The sequence below is a fragment of the Netta rufina genome (genome assembly GCF_964035555.1).
Source record: "Netta rufina genome assembly, chromosome: 4".
NCBI classification, from domain to species: domain Eukaryota; kingdom Metazoa; phylum Chordata; class Aves; order Anseriformes; family Anatidae; genus Netta; species Netta rufina.
The window spans coordinates 75620936-75644746 of record NC_140127.1 but is presented as its reverse complement, the minus strand read 5'-3'; the positions used below and the strand labels follow the sequence as shown (position 1 = coordinate 75644746).

At 49.1% G+C, this 23811-nt stretch overlaps 1 protein-coding gene across 4 annotated transcripts in view; it reads right to left on the bottom strand.

Annotated features, from left to right (window-relative positions):
- Positions 1–23811, bottom strand: part of EXOC6B (exocyst complex component 6B) — a 273231-nt gene that overhangs the window by 210121 nt on the left and 39299 nt on the right. For all 4 annotated transcript variants that reach the window (XM_084286237.1, XM_084286238.1, XM_084286239.1 and 1 more), the window contains exons 3-6: positions 17172–17219; positions 15488–15578; positions 15335–15380; positions 10858–11062 (exon numbers count right to left, since the gene is read on the bottom strand). In XM_084286237.1, the coding sequence (XP_084142363.1) occupies positions 10858–11062; positions 15335–15380; positions 15488–15578; positions 17172–17219 (390 nt within the window). The remainder of the gene's footprint in view (positions 1–10857; positions 11063–15334; positions 15381–15487; positions 15579–17171; positions 17220–23811) is intronic.

Below are 23811 nucleotides of genomic sequence, written 5' to 3'. Positions count from 1 at the left end.
CTATTATTTCCATATGGGTTTGGAAATAAGAAGGGGTTAGATGAAAATCCCAGATGAGCGGAGGGCTCGCACAGGACCTGTGAGCGCCCGTGCGCCGTGCAGGAGGAGCGCCCCAAAAAGGTTTCCCCCCCTTTGCAGAGCCCGATTCTGCTGAGACAAGTCCTCGAGCCCTCCGCTGCTTCTTCGGAGACGTTTCTTCGCGTGTCACTTGGCAGAGGCAGCCGTGGGGCCCTGCCAGTTCACCCTGCAGCCCTCCGTTTTAATCAGTATCACATCAAGTTTAACGCAGGCTTTGAAACGCGCACCAGATTCAAAGCTTCGCCTCAAGGGGGTCCTGCTGAATAACACATACCATCCCGGCCGCTGCTCCTCCAGCAATTATCTTTCAACTCTGGCTGAACCGCCCGAACTGTCAACGCCAGCACGCTGCCAACCAGAGGAAAGGTTGCGGGGTCAGAGCTGAAAACAAGGCTCCTCCAGGCTGCGGGATGGGGTGTTTGTTTAGCCTGCCGTCTGCTCGGGGGGAGGACTCCCAGGGCGCTTGTTTTACGGGTTAGCAGCACGGCGAGCAGCAGGACGAGGGGCTGAGAAAGGTTAGCAAGGAAAAAGGAGCATCGGCATCCAGCAGGAACCCCTGGAAGGCTAAGAGGGTCGGGATGTTTGCACCTCGTAAGCGGCAGGGCCGGGAGCTCCTGGTCTCGAATCCCAAATGGCACCGACCTGGGGAACCACGAGGCTCCCCACGAGGCTCCCCACGAGGCTCCCCACGGCACTGCTGCTGTCTGCCAGGTCAGGGAAAGGGCTAAGGAGATAGGGAAGGGTTGGGAAATACAGCAAGTTAGCTTTGATGAGGATTTCGACAGAACTGGAAGCAAGAGAAAGCCTTGCACGGAGGCTCTGGCTCTCCTGCTGCACTGTCAGCTCCTTCCGAAGCAGCTTTCAAACTGTTCCTATCGGGAGCTAAAAGATATAACTAAGCAAAATTACCTCCGAAGGAATTAGGGAGGAAGAAGCGGGGTCAGACTGTGCACGGAGCACCTGTTTGTCACTCCCTATCTGGAGTTTCTGCGTTGGGCTTCCTGCTCCGACCCAAGCCCGTGGGCATGGAGCAGCCGAGAGCCTCAGCAGCTCCCCACGGCGCCTCGCTGGGTGTGCAGAGGCAGCCCCGGAGGCAACAGAGGGAGGCAACGCGGTGCTTTCTCCGTGTTAAAGTCATGGCTAAGCCAAGGAATTCAGTCCTCAGCCTCTCAAGCGTTCAGAGCTGCAATCGGTTTGCGTGTTCAGGCCAAAAACTGGGTCTAAAACATTGGAAGTGCAGCGGCCGGCGCTGAAAGCAGCCCCCGCCAGCAGCCCTCACTTTTCCTCTGAAGTTTCAGGCTTCAAAGTCCACAAAAATGAACAGGTGGATTTTTTAATTGGTATTATTATTTATTTCTACCCGTCCTCGGCCCTTTTGCACGTTACTTTTGAGGCAGCTCCAGCTCCACACGAGGAAAAATTCACCAGTGAGCGGGAAAAGGTGCCAAAGCTGCTGCAGCCCTATTTTAGCACCACGTGCTGCAGCTCTTATTTCTTATTTTAAGGCCACGTCCCTGCTGCCACACCAGCACAGCTGCCCCCAGCCCTACAAACAGCATCTCTGCATCATGTCCAGGTGCTTGGGCAAGCAGCTGCTTCAGTGAGCATCACCCAGCATCACCACAAGCTTTTTTTAATGAGCCCTGGCAGGATTTGTTTCTACCTATCCTGTGCATAAATAGCTACTCACAGCAGGAAATTTCAAAAAAAAGCTACCGTGGGCTGCATCTTCCACCAAAGGAAGTTGGCAAACCCCCTCAAACCCATCAGTAGCATCAAAATCAGAGCCTCTCTGGCCGCTGCACGGCCGTGACATCCTTCAGAGTGCCACTGCCCTGCGAAATGAAGAGAGCGAGCAGCAAAAGGGCATTCACTCGCATCAAAGCCTCCCTTCAGACAGCTACCAGCAGCCGAGCAGATTTCCTGCTGCAGTTCTGTGTGCCCTTTAATGTGTTATTTCCCCCAGGACGTGGCAATTAAACCGGGATCTTCCTTGCAGCACCTGTTTAAAAGCCACGGGGAGAGGTTCTCTGTGCGGTCAGCGGTGCCTTGTGTCCTCGGCCCGTGCCACCAACAGGGCACACTGCAGTTTTGACACCTGGGGATTTGGGAAGCTGCTTTCCCTGTCTAAAATACCTTCAAATTGGCAAAGGGAAAGAAAACCACGGCCTCCCCTTCATCCTCCCAGTCTAGAGGGACTAAAGCAGAATTAATCGTGTTACATCTTTGCATTTCATTCCCTCTGGTGTAAGGAGACCGTTTACCCACCACGTTCTCCACACCCAGGCAGGCAGCACAAATTCCATCCTGCAGGGCGAAAGCACTGCACCAGTTACATATTGTCCAGGTATTCCTCTGTTACAGGAGAGATTTTGATATCTCACAGAAATAAACCCTTTGAAATACTTCAACGGAGCCACGATCAGGCTCCGTGGCTGCGGTGATGACCCAAATCGCAGTGCTGGAGGCTCCTGGAGTCAAACAAACGCAGCGCTGTGCTCGAGGCATCCTTTCCTCATCCACCCACCTGAACCTGTCCAGCTCGGGAGGAGACGGGGAGAGAAACAAAGCCGATCTGTCCTGCAGTAACTTCGGTGCGTTTTTATCCACGACCGAAAGCTGGTCTACATTTGCTGTAGATGCGAATTAGAAGAATATGTGGAGAGGCTTAAATGACCCGAGCCTGTCAGCAGAACTTCGGATTTAAAAAGAAAAAGGGGAAAAAAAAAAAAAAAAGAAAAAAACAGAACTGAAGGAAATCTTGGGTTGCTGAAGGATTTCGCTCGGTGATTTCTGCGTACACCCGTTTGCAATTTGTACGGGAGTGTCACCCAGAGGGCACGCCGCACCGCACAGCCTCCAGGCCTCTCCCTGAGAGCTCAGCTTGGACCTCCACCCTCCAAATACAGCCCTACAAATGTGATTTTGTCTCATTAGCAAGATACCTGAACCCCCCGGTGAGCTGACATCGTTTTGTACGACCCCTTCCCTTCCCCATCGCTTGCGGACGGGTCACGGCCCAGGCACTGAAAGGCGGTGGCTTGGATTTGGGAATGGTGTCGTGAGGACAGGTTTTACACCTCTGGAAGCAGCTCGGGGAACGTACACGAACCCCAAGAGTGCCCAGGCTCCCAAACTCCCTGGGCTCCCCTGCCATGAGTACACAGCCGAGCGCTCAGCAGCAGCAGCAAGTGCAGAGCCATCCAACCACGCTGTGCAGGAATCCGTCACCGAAACCACTCGAGGAATTAAAAAAAAAAAAAAAAAAAAAAAAGGAAAAATTGGTTAACTTAGAAGGTTTATTAGCAGCTACGTTACAATGAGCCCAAACCATCTAAATGCTACCTCCAAAGCTGGCACGGCCACGGGCCACCGGTGCACCAGGCAGCGCCTCCCTTGGAGCAGCTCTCGGGCTGCGTAATTAAAACCAGGCAAGATCAGTGAGAATTACAGCGCCGAATGCCTGCAGGCCGGGGTGGGCAGAAAAGTTTAACGGCACCTCTTTTCCCAGCTACAGTGCAAAAAATGTAAAGCAGTTACTAACAGGTTACTAACAGGCTCCAAAGAAGGAGCAGGAGCTGCTCACGGCTTGGCACCGCTCTCCCAAGCCCCGTGTGTTGTACCAGGTCTCCTAACAGCTGGAAGATAAAGGATGGATTTCAAGAATAATCTCTGGATTTCAAGCGTTTGACACGGTCTAAAAAGGCAACCACACGAAAAGCCGGTCCAGCACACGGCTGCCCTGGAGTTAAGCTTTGGGTTTTACGAGGCAGCCACGTCCACGGCGCAGGCGCGGTCCCTGCGGCCGTTAGTCACACACGTGGTGAAAGAAAAAAGGGCCATGATTTAGCAGTTTCATTTTTGAGGGCAGAAAAAGAATTCCGAGGAATACCCGGTTATTAATAAAGCTCCTATAGGGTATAAATTTTAAAGGGAGACTTGAAGGCACAGAATTCCTCTTAAGTAAACAGGGGAACCTCCCGCGGAAAGGCAGGAGACGTTAGAACGAGAAGTGCTTGTATGATAAGAAGCACATTTGCACTCCAATTATGCACGAGGAAGCACCAGGACCTCAAACAAAGCACACCAGGGAATAGAAACGTGCTTACATCCGCAAATATCCCTACCACCACCTCTCCACCGTGGCCCATGTGTGCTGCTGGCCATAAGACATCTCCTTGGGGTCCCACAGGAGCACAGGGTGCACGTGCGGGCAGCCCGACAGCTCCCAAGCCCCCTCCTTACCCCTGCGCCCTGCTCCCCATCCTACAAGGAGCAGGGACAACCCGAGGCAGCTGGCAGCTTGCTTCCAGGAGTCTCCAGTTGTCCACAAAGAGCAGGTTTCATCTCCCAAAAAACCTTAAGATCGCCTCTAATTCAAGAAAAGAGCAGGCGGGGTTGGTTGGCGAATGCAGCAGGGGGCGGAACAACTTCCCCAGGATTTTACTTAAAAAGCTTTCAAATTCAGTGACAAGAAGTGTCAAGTGATTCGTTCAGTCAGCGTTGAGGTGGTGCTCAACGTGCTAAGAAAAAAGCTTTCAGTGTCAGGCCCTAGTGAGTTATTAAAGACGTGGCTGCAATTCTAACCTCGGGCAAAATAAAAACCTTTTTAGTGGTCGACTCGACTCTAAGCTCCCAAAGAGGTTAAGCAGGAGATGCTGGGGATGAATAGCTCAGAGGATTCGATCCTATTTATCCGTCTCTTTCTTTCTTGGGGTGCAGGGATAGAGGATGGGCATGAACACACAACGTTAGAAGCTTCTAACAAAAAAGAAGAAAGAAAGAAATTATGAAGGCACTTGAAAGCATCTCAGAGCTCACGCAGGTTTAATCAGCGTTAATCATTTCTCCCCGACACCAAGGCCTCCCCGTTCCCTGCTGCTTCGCCCACTTCACCCAGTCTGTCCGTTTTATGAGCTTCTTCCCCCAAACCTGCAAGCTGAGGTCACCAGCCTTCTAATCCAAACGGCCCTCGAAGACACATTTCCTTTCGTAATACTTTAATCCAACGAGTAGACAAGCAATAGCAGCCAAGATTAGGAAAGTCTCGTTACACAATTTTGCTAGAAAATAAGTTTCTGCTTTACAAACCTGCCCAGGAGGGGAAAAGGCTATCTGCTCATCCCCACTGCCGCTGTGTACAGAGCCACCCCGCTCCCAGCCAGCAGCCTGACCTCTGCAGGAGGCTCCCTTCCAGCAGCCGGGGCTATAAATTTCCCTGGCTTTTATTAAACTACTTTATTTTACTTTTTTTTTTTTTGTTAAGAAAAACCCTTGGCGCAAGAGGCACCAATCTCAAGGGCCGGAGGCTCAGATCTCAGGGTGCTTTTGGGAGCCTGCACGGAAACGCCGGCCCCAAGGGGCAGGCAAACGCAGGGAGCTTCCGAGCAGCACGAGAAACCTCGGGTTTGGATCTGGTGGACCCAGCCCAGGAGGCAGGGGAGCCTCAATTTCAAGCACACGAGACCTTTGGGGGAGCGTGGGCTGTGCCAGGGGACCAACACCCAGCAGAAGGTGGCTCCCCACGCAGTGAAATCCCCTTTGCTCCAAACGCTGCACACAGGGCACAAACGACTCCCATATGCGCCGCGGGAGATTACGTAAAGCTCCCAACTTCCAGAGATGGGGATAATTAAGAACACTGCACAAGCTGCATTTTCAAGCTTTTTTTTTTTCTTTTTGGGCCATCAAAAGGCCACCAGGCGGTATCTGGAGGCTGAGAAAATGTCCTTCTGTCCCCCCGCCGCGCGAGGAAGCGCTCCGCTGCCGTGGCTGGGGGTGGCGTGCATGTGTTTGCATTTCCAGCACGGCCAGGATTTCCCAACAAGGCTGAAATCGCCGCATGCCACGTCTCTGCTTATCACCAGCAGCTCACACGAGCTGCCTGACAAAGCTCCCTCGGGTTTCTGGCTACTGCTAAAACAACCTGCAGCGGGGCAACCCGCAGCGCAGGGACCAGCTGGGGATCTCTGTCCCTCCGGGGGACCACAGCACCCTGCCCTGGGGGACACGTGCCTCCAGCATCGCCTCCTCTTTTGGGAACACTGTGCTGGTGAAGCTGCACCACCGAGGTGTGTTTTTGGTGCTGGGTGACCTGTACAGGCCAAGCTCTGCCCTGTTTTCCCTGTTTTCCATACCACCTACCTCCCCTTCGTCCTTCTCACGCCTTTCCGCGGCACGTGCCACCAGGTGGAAGCTGCACCACATCCCCCTGCTGTCCCTCGTGTCCTCCAAGGCCAGGAATCGCTGATCCCTCAGCTCCACACCGCCCACAGAACCCCTCTTAGCCACTGCTGTCCTAAAGGAGGTTAACTTATAGTGGCAGAGATGCAAAACTGCTGGGCAGGAAGGAATCTGTCATTGTAAAACCCCCTGCTGGGACCCAAAGGTAAGGGAAGTGCTTGGAAATGCACTTGGAGCAACCAAGAAGCCAGGCTCCACGTGCCAACAAGCTGAGTGCATCCCCTTTTTCCTCCCACGGCCACTGTGCAGAGCAGCTGCTTTTAAAAAAAAATGCAACCTTTCCATTTAATCCTTACCAAAATGACAGGGGAGCATTTTTATCGCGTACTCTTATGCATTCAAAATTCTGAGTGAATTTTTGTGTATTCAGAATTAGGAAGTGTTAAAAAAAAAAAAACAAAAAAAAAACAGCAGATTCTGAGGACTTGCCACCAAAATGCACGTGAAGGTTCAGTTACAACTGCCAGAACCACCAGCAGCACAGAGCAAACCCTGCCACGAAACCTGCATCCCCAGGGCAATCATCAGGCATCTCGAGGTCAGAGCTCAGCGTGCATCCAGACACACCTAACGCTGCAGCACCGACATCCCTGCGGTCACAGGGAATGCCCTTTAGCAGCTGCCATCCCCAGCAGTGAGAGATTAAACCAAGAGCTCCTCTTCCTCCACATTTTTAATTTATAAGGCCAGCTGCACGTTACCCAGTGCTACTGAACGTTCCTACACAGCAGGCACATCAGTACAGGACACCTGCACAGCCCCACGTGTTGTTTAACCATCCACACCCAGCCAGTTTGGAGACACAAAAGCCCACGGTACAGAGCAGAGGAGGTGCACAGCACCTTCATCATCCTCAGCTGGAGGTGAGGACTGCATTCCTACAAGAGGAGATTCACATTTTTTAACATTTAGCATCAGTTACGCATGTCATTGTGCAGTTTTTTGCCTCATTTTTAAGCCTGTGCATAGGCTCACATTGCTGAGTTGGTATTTTTCTGTCACTGCAGGGAAATATACCTACAGAAACCTCACCTTATACTGCTTAAAAGTGACACAGACTCCAATTCCTGTTGCCCAGAAGAGCAAACAGCCCCTGACAAAAGCACGGCTGGCACACCAAGCCCTCGAAGCTTGTCCTGCATCGCCACCTCTTAAACAGCAGCTCTGAGAGCGCATCCTAGCGAGGCTATAAAAAAAAATGCTGGGTTGCCTCCATCTATTTGAAAGGCATGCTGAGCATTTTGGCTGTCCTGACAAACTTTATCCGATAATGGCTTTTGGATTGGTTATTCTTGGCCCCCTGCGTAGCAGCGTTCAGGGCTTACCCTCGATACGGCACCATCTGAAGTGACCTCTTCCACATGCCTTGCATATTTCAGCCATTAAGCTAGATAATAAAGCCACATCCCGGATATCAGCAAGTGTTAATAAGATGTAATTCATCCCTGGCAAAGCCCAGAACTTGGATCTTTAAAAAAAAAAAAAAAAAAAAAAAACAGAACAACCAAAACAAAACACACACACACAGGTTCACAGGGCCAAAGTCCAAAATGAGTTCAAATCCGCGGAGCTCCTTCCATCTGCTCCAGAGCCGTGTAATTAAGCACAAGGGCTGGAACAAAGCAGATCCCCCCAGAACCACAGGTAATAAAACTCAGGCTGAAAAAAAAAAAAAAAACAAAACGAGGGAAGGAGCTGATGAGAACTCATCGTTTGTGCTCGGAGGATATAGGGTTTCTCGGCGCACTGCTCCCCGCGTACGGCTGACCCCGGGACCGTCTCACTTGACTTCACCCCACGGAGGCTTTCCCGTCCAAGAGAGGGGCCAGCGAACTCCCCGCATCCTTGACTGCCGGCCAGAAACGCAGCCGTGGCTCCGAGCACTCCGAGACAGCTCATTCTGATTATCACAAAATGAAATTTTCAGCTCTTGTCATCATCAGCCTCAGATTTGTAACGTTACAAAAACACGATTTCCTTTCCCCATTGTATCAGCCCCGATCCCGTTCCCGCTGGTGAAATCAAACAATTTTAAAAGAATTTATATGATGCTAATTTAAACCGAATGCGTTCAGCTGCCAATCGCAGCTCCCCGGCTCTCCCAGGCCTCCTGCCAGCTCCGCTCCGCTCCAGAGCGGCTATCAATCACGGCCAGCAGACCGAGGAGAAAGGCCCGGTGATGCAAGAAGTGATATTGGGATTTCTGGCAGAGGGAGCCCTGCCCTTCGCTTTCAGCACGACGCCGTGAAGTGACCCCACGCGACGGGAGGCTCGGGAAGCTTCAGCTCCTCACCGCTTCGAGCCGCCCGCGAGGCTTTCGGCGGGGATAAACCTAGCCCGGTGCTCAAATTCCAGCAGCGCTTCCAGCCCTGCTTTTGCAACTGGATGTGGCGAATTTACCTTCCTTTCCAGGCTGCTGGGTGGGAACGGCACACGTGTCCTGCTGAGGAGCTGGCGAGCCCTCCCTCGGAGACAGCCGCGGTCCACGGAGGGCGAAGGAAAGCCCTGATGGAGCCTGCACCCAGCACTCACCCAAGAGAAGTAAATTGGGACATGGGAGAGACTGAAAACATTTGCTAGATGATGCTAGAAACATCGAGATGTTTTGCAATGCTCCTCACAAGAGCCCAACTCACTTTGTGTTTCACTAGCATCTACGTGAAAGACAAAAAAACACCTTTTCCACTTCAATATTTTTTGTTAGATACATTCAGAGGCTGTAGCTCTGATCACAGAGATGCTGGCAGCACCAGCAAAGAAAAGGAAAAATCATCACCATCAGACCTCGCTTTAGAATTCCTTAAGGTCCAAAATGGCTGGAACTCAGCAGATGGTGAAAGAAGAAGGACTTCTGCAGGTCTGTAAGTGGAAAACAATGGAGAGGAGCAGGGACAGACATTTAACCTGAGGTCCAAGCAGGGGCCACAGCCCTAGCCAAGAGGCCATCTCCAGCTGGAGAACAAATAACCAACTTAGGGAAAGCTGAAAATGCTAGCAGCGAAGGTTTTCACTGAAAATATTCCCTTACTTCGAGCCTCCTGCTGGTTTTTTAAATGATAAATTTCTCAAAACTGGATGTTCAGCCATGATTTTTAGCCATGATGACCATCTGTGACCTCTCCCCGCAGGTTCTCCCTGCCCAAAGCCACCAGCCACAGGCCTGTGAGGTTCAGCTCCCCAGTCTCACCCTCCCAGTGTCAGTGACGGAACTGGAAAATACAAAGAGAGGACACATCTGTGTCCTCTTCTGTCTCTGTCATTGGTGAATATCCTTACCAGGTTATAAAGAATTATTTATTTAGTTCAAGTAGCACATTTGCTGCACTAATTGGGCACCAAGAGACAAACTGAACTGTCTCTCTGTCCAGAGATACTGAAACCAAAGAATAATCTGTTTAAAAGTTTGGCTGCCACAATGGACTTTTTTTTAAATTATATTTTTGGTAAACACCTGTTCTGGAAACCATTGTCTCAGGTGAATTCAGCAGAGTAATGCCTGGAGCCATCCCAGGCGTTGGGATGCCGCAAGGACAGGATGCCCGGATCACCGGACCTTTCCAGCAGATTCACAGAACCTTATCTGATTTATGCAACAATTAAAAAAAAGGTTTGCTAAACTGTAAGAAACAGAACGGCATATCTTCAGAGCTCTGTTATATAATGTAGGGGTTTGCTTTCCCAAAATACTAGAGGGAGATTGAGAAGACAACGAGGCAGTAGACACTGTAAATGAAATCAGTTAATGGAAATCCTCGAGCTAGTACATTTTACAGAAAGGACAGTATTTGCAAGTTATATATCACCTTGTGAAAAGTTATGGGAAGAATCTTTCCCATAAATCAACCACCCCAATCAGTCAGTCGCTATCAGAGGAAATGCATCTCGAGGTAACAATTCATTACCGGTGGATTTGAGTCTCATCAAAAAGTTCGTTTTCACAGACACTATGAGCAATGCTCTCCAGATGTGATAAGAAAAACCGTACTGGAACTCACAACTAGAATATTAAAGTCTGAGAAAAGGCGATTCCACTTTAACACAAGCACGGCTATGTTCAATTCATCGGGTTCATCTTTTACAGACATCAACTGCTAGACAAGTACAAGCCACAACAGAAGCCTGCCCAACATCTGAGAATGAGTTTAAGATGTAAAAAATGGAAATCGATTTGCAGTCAGGATGGGTGCTTCTGTGGCTTTGCTTTGACCCTGGCAAGTCAGCACCGGGACCCCCAACTCTTCCAGTCACCCCCAGGGCAGCACAAACGCCGGTTCTGCTGCGTGGAGAACAGGAATCCACAGCCCCTGCACCTCCCACAGCAAAGCACAGGTGGGAGAAGACGACAGAAACAATCTGCCATTTCTCAGTGGGATCAAAATTAGAAAATAAGCTCCAGCAGCAATTACAGAACAAAAACTTCTTCACCTTCAAGTTGCTGTGAAGCCTTTTTACTGCCTTGGCATTGAAAAGACTCAACGTGACTGTGAAACTCCTTCCAGAGCAGCTTCCCCTCCTCCAAACAGAGCGGGTCCTTACCTGTTTCATTGCCGTCTCCCCGATCTTGTCGGAGTGCTTACGGATACTCTCCAGGAAATCCTTGAGGTCCGACATGGAAACCTCCTTTATCTCCTCGCGCAGCTTTGGGATGTTATCCACCATGATCTTGCAGAAGCGGTAGTGGCTCACCTGGGGCAGGTAGGTGTGCTCGAGGTGCTCCAGGGTCTTCAGCGCAGGGTAGTGTCTGGGGAAAGCAGGCAAAGCAGATGCAGAAATTAAAAAAAAATAATAAAAATAAATTTAAAAAAAAAAAAAAGAACAGCTATTTCCACCCCAATTCCACTCAAAAATGTGCGCTACGCATCAATAATTCAATAGATTTAAGAATTTCAGCTCTGTTTGAAGAAATATAGATCTTGGCACCATAAAAGCCATAAAAACACTATTTTCTTTTCCAAACAGAGAAGCAGAGGTACGCTGTGGGGACAGTCCTGCTGCACAGACAGGGCCCAGCTGAGCCAGTGCAGCTCTTACCCACGTGCCTGCTCTGCTGCCCCAGGCTCTGGTGTCCCCAAGACCGCCCCAAAGGAGGCATGGGGTGTCTCTGGAGCACCCCACGGAGCAGGGGGGTTACTGGGTGAGGTATGGGGCATGTGCCTGACCCGTGCAGCCAGCTGGGTGTCGATGTATGTGCTGTGTGAGGTGTCCACGTGTGCGCTCTCACCTCGTACTGCTCGGGCCCAGGGCTGCAGCAGCCTCACCTCTGTCGCCAAAAGGACTGGGCAGCCCCTAACAGTGAGATCCCATAAAACAGTAGGATGGAAATGAGGATAAATGATATGCCACGGGCTGACACGCTGCTATCCAACACGTGCCAGAACGTGCTGCTCGCATGGCTACTCGTTATTCTGTTCGAGGTACCCAGGGTATGAGAGCGCTCGGATTTCTTGTGGCAGGAGCAGCCAGACCCCACCTGCCTCCCAGCTCTGCAAAAGCTGCTAAGCACCACTGAGAAACACTTCCCACCCCTAGGTACCTTTTTATTTAGATAGAGGTGAAAACAATCCCAACACGAGCCTGGTAACGGGACCAAAGGACGCTTCTTCTGCAGCTCCTGTGGGACCACTGGTGTCCGTGAGCTTTGCAGTGATGACAAAAAACAATTTCCCTGCTATAAAGGAATGGACCTTAACAATTTAAGATGAAGCCTTAAAACTGCAAGAACCCCAACGCTCCGTCCTTTATCCAGGATGCCTGCTTTTACATCTCAGTCGTGCCCAATGGCCTTAGGGAAGGCACCACGCATTTCCCTTACCTTTTTGCACAAAAGCCATGGGCAGAACGAAGCACGGTGATGGGTCATTTTAAAAAGGGCTGAGCAGATGCTAAATGGGAAACCAAATGGGAAACTGTTCAGACCATTTTTCTCAAATGCTTTCAGTCTTTTCCCTTTGGGAAGAGGGCGCCCATGTGCCTAACTCACTGGATTATGTCCCACAGGGGCCCTCCTGCGTGGCACTGCGGTGCTGTGCAAAATCCAAGAGCCTTCTCAGACCTAAATCAGCTTCCCCCTGAGCAGGTTTCCTAAATCAGCTTCCCCCTGAGCAGGTTTTGCTCACAGGGTTTCAGCAAGCAGCACATGGCAGAAGCCTGCCACCCCACAGGGTCACGGTCCCCTCTGGGGTGAATTAAGGCATCTCGAGCTGTCTCTACTCGCTGTTAATCCCATCCACACCGCTTACACCTTGAAGGTTAGGGTGGGAAACAGCGTCTAGTCCTAAGCACCGTGCAACCTGATGCTCAAATCCCCATTCAAAATAATTCTTGCCTAAACTCTGGGCAGGTCCACAGGGAAGTTATTTTAACCCAGAGCTGCCTGCCCTGCTAAGAACACCAGAAGTTAAGCGGATTAACCCCGTAACCCGGTCAGCGTTTGTGCCCCGGTGAGGTACGAAAAGCAACGTACAATAAAACACAATCCTCTCCGGAGGGAAACTTCCGAGCGTGCAGAGAGAGCCAGAAATTAAACCAGAGGAATAAACACACGTTGGGGGTTTGCTGGGTTTCAGGACGTTGTTTGTTGAGCTAGAAGAAGCTAAAAGTTGGCTTGCAGGAACAGCAGGCGCTCATTGCTGGGGTCCCCGACTGCCTGCTGAAAACAAAGCCTGGGACACGCAGGGGCAGAGCAAAGTGCAGCTGTGCAGAGCCGCGATAGCTGTGAGCCTGGCACCACGAGGCTCCCCACCACCAGCTGGGCGATGCCCCAAACATCTGCACCAGCCTGAGTTTTGAGATCCAGTCTGATTTTTGAACGCCTGTTATCGGCCACCCTGCAGGGACCACTGCAGCAGTGAAATAGGAACACTTCCCAACTGGGAATGGGGCATTTTAATAAACTACAGGTTCAAAACTAACTTTTTTTTTTCCTTCTGGAAATAGCCTTGGAAGGGCACAGCCCTACAGAAGCTTCTCGGCCACGAGCAGGACGAACTATTCACATTTCTACTGCTGGAGACCAAGTGACCCACGGGTAAGTGAGACAGATCCCTTCAGAGGCCCCAAAAATGGGAGGCCCCCCGAAGGCACACAGCCTCCACGCCGCGTCTGAGCCCTGGCATTCATTTGTCAGCAGGATTCACGACTTGCTCCCTGACAGGCTCCCACACACAGCTATCTGCATCCTTTCTCCCAGGCTCTGGCAGAGGGATTTTTCTCATCACTTTCCAACGAGCAGCCTTGTGTGTCCCAGACGCTTGAGAAGAAAAAAAGAAAAAAAAAAGTTCTTTCTGTCATTTCCTTAAGTTCTGGACAATGGAAGATGAAAGGTTCCCCCGCATCTCTGCTCTCTGCTGGTAGCACGGTCACTCCTCTGGGTTTGGACCGCGCTGCGCTCCCCGGTTCCAGTTAATGGTCACAGATTCTGCGTTTGGCAAATGCTCCCATTCATTTTGTGAACATCACGCAGCAGACAGCACGTAACTCGTTCAGTCTACCTTGGAAGAGCTGAGCTTACTCACCCAGAATGCAAAACCGAGGTTGGGCACTCCAAACCTGGGACTCATACACGTAACCGAGCCCCTCGCTGGCCATCACGAAATGATGGCTAAGTGAGACCGGGTGCAGACACAGAAATATTTAATGTGTTGTGCTGTGTTTGGTGAATGAAGCCATCAAATCCAGACAAAGAAAGAAGAGGAGGGGGGGAAAAGAAAAAAAAAAAAGCCAAGGGTTCAAATATTTCTTAAATGTGGCTTTCAACTTCTATTTGTTTCAAAATGAACCAGTCCAATAAAGGGAAGAAAAAAAAGATGCAGTTCTCAGAAGCAGACCCTGGAAACACTACCCAGAACGAGGGAATCGAGCAGCATGTGGATTCCCTTCAAAAGTTCACAGCACTGTGATCAGCTCAAGCTCCCCACCCCACATCTGTCAACGGGTAAGCCCCTCGCTATTCCCATACACAGAAGAAAAGCAGTTGGAGGAGCTACAGCCTCCTACTCTGCACTGAACCACGCAGAGAAGCAAGGAGAGAGCTGTGTGAAGAGCTAACTACGCTCCCTGGAACCTCTCTGGCCAGCCCCGCTTCCACGACTCATGTTTATCTGTTTACCCAAGGCTCCTGGGGACCGAGGACCACAGGGATCAGCGGAGGCAGGAGGGGAGGTGTAAAATGACGCCCAGCCAATTAGTTATCGCCTTGTTCGAAACATCTGGTTTCTTCTGTATTGTTTACATGATGGATGGCAGGCACAGAGCAGGCACTGGATCTGACTGCGCTCCCCGCGTGGCATTCAGCTGGAGCCCACCGCCTTTTCCGCTGACCTCCTCCAGGCAGCTGCTCTTTGCCCAATTTGCCACCCCCGGGGGCTACAGCGCGCCTCCAAACTGCTTAAACAAACCAGCCCCCAGGACCATGTGAATGTCCTGGGCCACGGTTTAATTCTTCAGCATCGCAACAGATGCGGGGTGGGAAAAACCCCGGATTTCTGGCACGAGATTTCTGAGCCACAAAGTCATTTTGGTTCAGCTCACTCTTCCGAATGATTATTTTGATCCCAAAATAAGCCGTGTGCCTTCTCACCAGCTTCTCCTACCATGCTGCATAACGTTTCTCGGGTCTTTGTCTTCCATTCATATTCAGCGGCTTCTCTCAGATCAGTTTTTGTATTACAGCATCCAAAATATGATATTTAGTTAATAACACACAGGTACCGAGTCATACATTGATTTGGAAGGCCCACCATAACAGCGAGCATCCTTGGAAAAAAAAAAAAAATGAATGTCCACCTTAATTAGAAAGCCTAGCACAAGATTAGAGCCTGCTGCAATCCCGCTTCTCTGTACCACAGGAGGCCGAGCCGCTCTCTGAAGATACCAGCCAGAAATCACACAAGTTAACTCGGAAAGGATGATTCTGAATTCCTAAGTTTTGAGAACCTCGTTGTTTCATTTAATTAGCACCGAAGGGGTGCTTTTCAACTCTTCCAATAGCAACATCAGTCTATACAAAGTTTACCTTTTCGATTTCATTTGCTCTCGCAGTTTGCTGTACATCTCCAGGACTGGAAAGAGAAGGAAAACACACGAGCATTGAGATGGAAGCATAAAGCAAAGAGATCCGAATTAAAACAAACAGCTGTACAAACAAAGAGCAACTGCAGATCCTCACCAGGAAGACACAGCGTTAGCTTATCGACCGTCGCTGAAATATTTCTCTGTTGTAATCGGCACTGCTTCAGCTCTTCCATTGCTATTATCAGCTTTGGGGGGAAAAAAAAAGAAAAACGTCTCACCGAGAATAGTAAACAGAGAGCAGAGAGGATACAAACTACCTGGCACTTGTCATGAACATGCAAACGGGAGGCTGACAACAAAGCCTACTCTGATAGCGGGAGAGCTCCCTGAGCATTGCGCAGCTTCGCTGGAATCGGGAGCGCAGGCGGCTTGGGGTGATTTAATCAAACAGCAGAAACATTCCCTCGGCTAATTTCAAGCAAGTAAGCAGCAAAACCAAAGCTACCAAAATACCAGCCTTGCAGCACGTCCTGTGAATTCCAGAAATGATTTCCCCCTTCCCATTATTTTTTTTTTCATCTCTTCCATGCTTCCCTTTCCAAGTTTCTCTTTTTGAGCCCTTCTAAAGGGCAGGATGTGGCGGCTCGCTCCCAGGGGAATTCTTTACATCCCAAACCAACCGTGAGCCTTAAAATAAAGCTCCGTCTCCAACAGAAAAACCTGTGCATCTGGACAGTGGCAAAACAAGGATCTGCCACCAAAACTTCCTTAGTTCTGCTCCTTCAGAGGGGCAGGTCACAGTTCTGTCCTCCAGAGCACTGACTTGGCTCCACAGGACCTGACTGAGTTTGTGAAATCCTTTTGAAATCCTCAGCTATTCTACCTCAATAGATGAATTTTCTGCTCAAGGTAACAGAGAAGCATGTCGATTTGGTTCAGGGGAGAAGCTGCATCACCTCCTCCCCACAGGGCATTTGTATCTTTGATCTGTAACAGAATAATTGGTCTGACACAGTCCAGCGTGGTATTTTCTCCTTTGTTTTTCAAACGCAGTGCAGCTCCCTGAGCTGGTGCTGCCTGCGTGCCCTCACAGCGAAATGCAGCCTGGCTGTCTGGGAGGGCAGTTCAGGAGGAAAACAAAAGGTGCAAAGAGCAGAAGATTCGTATGAAATGCGGGTAGAGAAGGCAATTCAACAGGAGGACAGGGAAAAGAGGGGAACAGGACCATCCCTGGAAGCTCTCTCAGATCTCTGAGGCACTCAAAAAACTTCAGACATCGGCGCCTTCGCGCAATGCCCAGCCGTCACCCACCTCTCCAGTCCCTCCAGCCCGCCAACATAACGATGGAAGGACAGAGGAATGAATGTGGTCAGAGGCACATCGCACCCAAGGGACGTTCAATCATTTCCTTTCCCCATGCCTTGATGCCTCTACCCCTGGGGCTCAAAAACCACGCCGGCTTTAACTGCTGCCACGCTGCAGCACGGAGCAGGGCAGAGTCTCCAGCTCGCATTGCCACTGCTGATCCCATCTATGCCACTCAGGGCTGAAGGAGCGAGCCCACAACTCAATTATTGCTGATCCAAGGGTTTCCTTTCCACTAGCTTTCAATCCACATGCAGTAAAAAGAGAGGAAAATCACTTCCCAACGCTCCCACAACTTACTCCTCATGATGAGATGAGAGAGACGGGAGAGGATCAATGCCCACCTTGACACCAGCACCAGGAACGCCAGCAGCAACGCTCAGCACTTACTGATGCCTGGTGTGATTTGCCACCAGCAAGCACGGCCACAGCACAGCCAAGCAAGAAGGACAAGAAGCAGATGCAGCACTTACTTCTTTCCCTTCGTTCTGCAGCTTTCGGTTGGTGTCCGTCACTTGGTTCTGCAGGGCGTTGGGGGAAAAGAGAAAGAGCACATCTGCACGTGAGTCAGGACAATGCTTTTCACACGGAATAACTGCACACAAACACCCTCACGTTGCCTTTTGCATAGTATTCTCCTGCATGGCATAGAACAGCTTATTAACCGATCAGGATCCATAAAAGAATTTTCTTCCCTGTTACTGAAGAAAAGCAGAAGGCAACAGGAGCGAACACTGTAGGCACTGCTACCTCGAAAAGCTGCAGTGCCGATGGACCAAGTCTTGTACATGAGAGTTCTCCTCTTAAACACTATTTTATGTAAGTGGTAGGACAGAAATCACCTCCTGGAAAGAAATCTCCCCTACCCAACACCAAATAGGTTATAATTAGCCTTTAACTCATTAATATCACAGCAAGGACCAAAAAAAGTCTCCAGTGGGGGCTTTACCTATGAAGCTCAAACATTTCCTTATAAACCTTCACACGCATCTCCCAGCAGATGCCTCCCCCCGTCTCCCATATCTTTATTTATTGGTTTATTTTAAAGGATCACTTATTTTCTTTACTCAACCATCTTTCTGTGTTACCCTATCAAGCTAGGGCTCAGTTCAAACATCTCCCACTCTGCGAGCCCGCAGCTTCCCTGGACGATCAAGATCCCAGCACTTCAGCCCCCTTAAGACCTGTGCATCATCTGTCTCGGTGAAAACCCAGAGAACAAAGCTGCATTTCAAACTCATCAGGCCAGAAAATAAGCAGCTCACACGTTATTTAGACAACAAGCAGAAAGATGACTTTGGGAATTCTTCTGAATACTCGTTCAAGTTCAGACAGGAGGAGGTTTGTAAACAGAGATAGCATCTTAGAGAGACCAGCTGGGATGGCTGAAAAATACACAAACGGTCAAGTAAACATGCCCACCTTCAGGTTTTTAACAAAAACAGCCAATTATAAAGATAAATACCACCAGAGAATAACTGCGCAGAGTTCAGGTGCCTCATGTCAGTGCAAGACTAACATGTCATAAAACTACTTTGCCCCCCCCCCCATAAAATTCTCTTTTTATAGCCATTCAAGTTGGGAATTTCAATTTCCAGCCTCATCCTTGTAAGATGTCTCGGAGGTTTCTCGTTCTGCTCGAACCTACTGGAGTGTGGAAACTGCTGCTGGACTTCAAGGGGCATCATCAGGGTTTATGAAGCAGTTCAGGTGTGTTTTGGGGAGTTCTGTTCGTTCTACACACAAAAATTGGTAACAGAGATAAGACAACTGCAGGAATTGTGATAAGGAGCTCTCAGAGTATATTCAGGAGCCCAAGATCCCACAAACCAAATTAAGAGCTCTGTTTCCATTACAAGACTTGGTAAATGCTACCAACTTGTCCTGATTTCTCCCTGTGAAAGCTTTCAGACAGCCACCAGCTGGCAGCAGGTACTGCACAGCCCCTGGCTGCCACCACCTACAGCAGCCAGGAATTTTGAACGAATTCATCACCAGCGAAGGTGTCCATGAAAATTATTCTCCAAATACCCAACAGAACACGGATGGTGCATGGAGTGGCAGCACAGCCAAAGCACAAAAAGTTTCAAGGTGGGTCCAGAAGATAACCGCCATCCCTTCTCTTTTTTTCAGCACACCACAAGGCAAACGTTTCGGAGAGGAGGGAAGTTTTGCATTAATAGGAATAAAACTGATTCAGGATCCAATCTGATCCCTGCCAACTGCTGGAAGATATTGAGGAATAACGCTGCTCCAAACCGGTCCAAATTTCAGCAGGAGGTCTCACATGGAGAGCTTGGTGCTGCTTCAACGAGCAAAGCCATCCTGCCTCGTGGCCCTCTCCTTTTGTGCTTAACGCCGGCCGTGCTGGTGCTGAGCTTACCACGAGGGATGCGGAGGAGTCATCCCACCACCTCCCCGCACACAATTTCACTCCAGCATCTGCATCACATTGCTCCCTCTTCTGCAGTAGCTTGGGCTCTCCTGGCTGCCTGCCCCGCGCAAAAACTGCTCATTTCCTTTATGATGTATTGAGATTTTACGAGCAGGAGCGGAGCATCTCTTCCAAAGATAATTTTATTTTCTTATATCCTGAAAATCCCACCAGGAAAAAGGAACCCATGTAGGGTAATTCAAAACCGCTCCTAAAACGATGCCAAGGCTGCACTAGTCTTCTGTTAAAATTACACATCAATCCCAGCTAAGGCCAAACGTAAGGATGTTTTCTGCCCTGGCACACAGTTTTTGGGAGGCAGGGGGTTGTGCTTCAGTTTGTTCTCAAAATCTACGTCCACACAGTGAGAAGAAATAGGTGATTATTTACAGAGACCCTCTGCAGGCACACTGAAGCTGTTCAGATGAGGAGATTTGATAATCTAAGACAGACGCCCGGCAAGGGGGGGGCTGAAAACAGGTGGGCACATGTGGAGGACGAGACGAGGGGATCACGGAAGGGGCTCAGGGGATGCTCAAGTTGTTAGTTCATTCATCTGCACGTGGAACATGTGGTACTGAGCAGGGTTTTTGTTTGGGGGCTTTCAGACGGCGCTCTGCTATCGTTTAGAGAGTGTCAGAGTGATGAGAGAGGAGAGCAAAGGGCGCTGGCGAGGAATCCCGGGAATGGATGCGAAGGGCAGCGGTCTGACCCCACGCGGCTGCATCCCCGCTTCCAACCCCCGCCTACCCTGGCTTTCCACGTCCTTTTCCTGGATTACTGCAGAGCAATCCTTCCAGTCAGCCCCAAACTTCCCAATCTGGAGGGAGCAGCCAAGGATCGGGTTAGTTACCCACCACCACAGCCACCTTCTCTTCCTTTATCCAACCCCTGCGGGACCCCACTGCACGGCCGCTGCGTTTTTAGGTCACAGCCACCCCCTGGGTTCACATAGGGAAGGTGAGCTTCCCTTTGCTTTACACCACCTGCCTCTGTTTTATTAGATCCGCCTTAATCTGAGTGCTGTAAGCAATAAAGATTGCTCCCCATTCATTTTCTTTTTCCCTGACTCTTAGCTTCGTAGATTTTACAGCTGAGCACAGCAGTACCGTGAACGCTAGGAGATAAGATTGGACTCGCAGATGGTTTCTCCAAGAAGAGCCTTTTTTTAATCGCTGTTCAGTAGTGGCAGGTGTGGAGCACTCAGCTCGGGCAGAGGTAATCGGCTGCATAAAACAGGCCAACTGGGCAGCAGCTCTGAGAAAGGGCCCGGCGAGCACAGTGAGTCAAACTGAGAATCAGTCCGAGCTGTGCTGCTACACAGAGAGCATCAGATGAGTGTGCACGGACAGAATTGTACAGCACCCCTGAAACAAGCCTTCTACAACATTTCGCTGGTGACTGATTGCCTGCTCCAGTTCAAAAACCATGCTGTTATAATGAAAAATAAAAAAATAAAAATAAAAAAAATAAGAAAGAAGCCACCAACTGGAAAGACTTCACAGTAGCAAAGTGAAAGCAGTGAGGTGCCCAGAAAGCACAACCCACTAGGAAGGACTGGGGCTACTTATCTTACAGACAAGACCAGAAAAGAACCATCCTGCAGCCTCCACGTTACAGGAGACTGCTGCAGAAACAAGAAGGGATGATCTCTGTTGTGCCTGGTAGGTCAAAACGTTGTAGACCTGAAAAAAAAACGTTTTTAACCACACAACTTGGGTTTCCTTGAGAAGGAAGGGCAGGACTACTCGGAGGGAGGACTACCATTAGGTCAGACAAAAATCTATCAGGAACAACACAGCTGAAGCAGAACTTCCTTAAATTGACCCTCCAGAGCTGGCTGAGGTTGGCACCAGCCCTGTGTCTCTGGGATCTGTTCCCTTTCACACCTCCAGTCACGTTTCCCAAGTTGAACCATCCTAACGCATAATTTATCTTTGCTCTTAAATTCCACTGGAACCTTTCTAAGATGGAGGAACTGGACTGGTACACGGCTTGCAAGACCCAGTGGGAGGAGAACTGGGACTGAGGAGAGTCAGTATCCAAAAGCTGATTTCCTCATGAGGATGAAAGTTGTTGTGTAGTAGAAGATATGAGAACCTTTAAGACACACAACATGTAAAAAAGCAAAGCAAAAAGGTTTTCCTTTGAAACCACGTAAGTAGTTAAAAGTAAAGAGGACTGCCTTAGTAAAGTCATAGTTAAAAAAAAAGAAAAGAGTAAGGAAATGCAGAACTTTTGGTTTAACAAAAAATTATCACCCAAAATAAGATAGATGCCTTTTTGAAAATGTGTCCTATGTGTTCCCAACTAACTTACCTTATTTTTATTTTTATTTTTATTTTTATTTTTATTTTTATTTTTATTTTTATTTTTAAACTCATATACTGATTCCCAAGCAGTGACCCAGCATCCTTGGAAAGCAACACGAAGCTTCCTAGTGCAGAAATGCACTGCGGAGGAGCTCACCTGCAGAGCTAAAAGCTCAAGCTCCCAGTTAATTCAGAGCTAGCCCTTCACAGGGCCAGGAGGAGCAGAAAGGAGAGCAGAAAGGCTGACCACAACAGTCCTGATCAGGGTTTTGCCTGCTTTGGGGCCACCTGAGATGCAGCACTGCAATGAAAAGAGAAGACAGCAGCTGTGGTACACATGAGGGAGGGGATGCAATGCATCTAGCTCACAGCCTGCACTCTTAAAACAACAAACGTTGATATTTCTGCAAGTGTGACATTACAGAGGATGCCCAAAAGCTAAAAGCACACGGCTGCAGATACATCCTGGAGATGCAACACGGCGGGCGTTTGTTTCCTAGCTGGCTGTACGTACGTTCAAAGAGCAGTGCTATTGAGAAAAAGAGCGAGATCAAATACAGAATGAATAGCTGGAACAAAACACGCTCTCGCCACTGGACCCATGGATGATTCCCCGGGGAAAGCCTTACAAAGAGGGCTCAATGTTTCTCAAATAAGCTTCTGTGTATATTTTTCCCATGTGCCGTTTTATAGATCACATAGTAATGGAAATCAAGAGAGATCCTGAGGGTAGAGATGGACTTCACAGTGCGCCACCAACAAAGTAGCTGTTTGGAGAATGGGAAACAGCAACGAGCCTTTGCAAACAAACAATGTGGAATTCTTGGCTAGAAACAATGGCTTTAAAAATCTTCTTTCATGGTATTTCCAATGGCCTCATCCTGCAATCAACCGCTGGATGAATTCTCTTGGTGGAAAATGCCGCTGTGATACTCAGGGTGCTTCTGGTGTCAGGGAACACCCCTGGAAAGGTGCTCCTGCCAGCACTTGGGGGATCAAGGCCTTGTGTTAATCCCGAAGCAAGCTTGGAAATGCCAGAGGTAGCTTTAAATGAATAAATAAATGTGTGAAAAGCAAGAGTTAGCACAGTGAAGGTAGAGTTTTTGTTTTTGTTTTTGTTTTCTTTTCCAGAAAGTTTGCTTTTCTGAGATTTTTTCCTCTTACTTATGACTTCATCTTCTCTAATGCCCATTGAATAGTCCCCCACACTTCTACATGCCCAAAAAGGTCCTTCTCAATGGGTCAGACTCCACAGGAAGACTTGTGCTGGTCTCCAGAGACAGAATTCTTTTTGAGTGCCACCCAACTCAATCCCCTTCACTAAGTGATTGTTCCAGGAAGTTGATTTCGGTTTTTAAATCAAGGTCACACCTTGGTGCTGCAGAAAAGAACGGAAGAGGCACACACATCATCTTTCTCTGCCCCATTCTAACTTTTGCATGAGACAGAAGGAGGCTCTCTAATCTCTGAGGCTCATCAAGTCCCTGCTAAGCTTTCTCATATGCCCCAAATTGTGTGATATTCATATTTTAAGGCACACCAGCCAAGCCTAAACTGCAAGCCCACTTGACCCCTGCACCTCTAGACTTTTTCCACACAACGCTGAGCACGTTCTTTCAAAAAATACGTAAAAACCCACCTTTCTCTGATCTTTTTGCACATCTTCAAGAGCCACAACATTTAGAAAATCCATCCCTAGCCATAACTATTTTGCCTTCTCCATTCCTGGCTCTAGCCATTTTATTTTCTAGCTAAGCCAACCACACCTGGAGATGCCACAGAAAAGGAATCAAGCTCTGTGTTTGTACAAACAGTGTTTCACCATCTACTGATGACTTATTTTTCATTTCTGTTCCTGCTTTCTCTGAATACCTTAGAATGCTCTGATGTCCGTTTGCTTTTTAAATATCTCACTTGCCAACGCTGGGCAGACATCTCCTGACTAACCTCAGCTCTGCATCAGGTCTTTTCGTAGCTCTGACTCTGATGCAATGCTATCTGTAACGAGAATTTGGTGTCATACAGGGCACTGGAGTAGATGCTGTTATACCAGACGTGCTTCAGCCTGTAGAGCTTATTTTTGCGTAAGAAATTGGTCTAAGGTGCACCAGGAGAAGCATGTGTTTCCTAATGCAGAACAGACAGAATCGCAAGGAAGATTAAAGCTAACGTACCACAGCATTCCAGTTTGCCAAAATAATTGTTGAACTCTAAATGACCAACTGATCATTACAGGAAGAAACAATGAAGATTGCTGGGGTTTGTTTTTGTTTTTCCCAGACGGAGGAAAGATGCTCTGGACAAAAGGAGACATTCTTTTGGTCAATCACAGAATGGCTGAGGTTGTCGGGGACCTCTAGAGGTCTC